The sequence below is a fragment of the Limulus polyphemus genome, unplaced genomic scaffold, assembly GCF_000517525.1.
Source record: "Limulus polyphemus unplaced genomic scaffold, Limulus_polyphemus-2.1.2 Scaffold1914, whole genome shotgun sequence".
Taxonomy (NCBI): Eukaryota; Metazoa; Arthropoda; class Merostomata; order Xiphosura; family Limulidae; genus Limulus; species Limulus polyphemus.
In genome coordinates, this window is record NW_013667524.1 from 174,829 (window position 1) to 176,011 (window position 1,183).

At 34.7% G+C, this 1,183-nt stretch overlaps 1 protein-coding gene across 1 annotated transcript in view; it reads left to right on the forward strand.

Moving 5' to 3' along the window:
* LOC106465339 (protein transport protein Sec24C-like) overlaps positions 1-1,183 on the forward strand; it is a 58,191-nt gene that overhangs the window by 8,897 nt on the left and 48,111 nt on the right. Inside the window, exon 4 of the mRNA XM_022393202.1 lies at positions 518-1,144. Coding sequence (XP_022248910.1) covers positions 518-1,144 — 627 coding nt within the window. The remainder of the gene's footprint in view (positions 1-517; positions 1,145-1,183) is intronic.

The following is a 1,183-nucleotide window of genomic DNA, read 5'->3' on the forward strand; positions in this document are numbered from 1 at the left end:
TAGGTATGGAGAGATAGTAGTATAGTAGAAAGAAGATTATATATATATATATATATATATATATAGAGAGAGAGAGAGAGAGAGAGAAAAGAGATAGGGGTGGGGCCAGCATTTATTTAAATTATTTCTAATCCTAAAAATATTAAAACCTGTTTTTAAAATTTACTACTTCTGATGATAAAAAATGAATATATATTGTTTATACATTGCTTTTTATATCTAAGTCAGAATTTGTTTTACATTTTTAAATGTTTACCTAGTTTTTATATAACTTAGAAGTTCTTGATTTTGTGTTTATCTATATATTTTAGTATTTAATGACTTTTTTATCTTGTAATCATTAGAGATGTATACTTAAGTATTTCTATCCATTTTAGTTGGTTATATGTTTTCAACTTTCAAATGTGTAAATCAAGTGTTAACCCATTTCATTTGTTTGAATTTGTTTTTAAAACACATTTAAGACATGATTTAACTTCTTTAGATTACTACCTCACTAAAATGTTTTGCTCCTCAGTTGACTCAGCACAATGAAGAATTACACATTGAGCCAGCAGGCCCCCAGTATTCACCATTAACTAGATATTCAACACCACATCCAACAGATTCTTTGCAAAGATCAGGAGTTGGAGAATCCTTTTCTCCTGGCCTACCAGGCCCACTGAAGAAATTGCCTGCTCCATCACTATCCCAACAAATGCTACCAGGTGGCAGACTTCCTTTTCCCCATACTTCTTCAGATCACTATGGTCAACCACAAAGACATTATGTTTCACAAACAGACTCAGTGTCTTCTTATGGCCCTCCTTCTTATTCTAAAATTGCACAGTATCCTGAGCATTTGAATGCAAGTGTTCCTTCATCTGCAAGTTTACCTCCTCTTCCACACCAGTTTTCTAATGTTGGACCTCCAAAAGTTAACCAGTCAATGAATTCTTTCTCACCCAACAATCAGGTAAATGGCCCAATATCTGGTGGTCCACTCCCACCAGTATCAGGGGTACAGTCTCCATTTCCTTATACACAATCTCTTCAACAACCTCCCAGGGAACCTCAGTATCCAGCAGTACCACAGGTTCAAATGGGTGCTCCAGCTATATCTCATCAGCTCAGAGGGATGGATCCTAATCACTTGCCAAGCTCTGTAAGTCTAATAATATCTAAACTTATATAATACTATTTG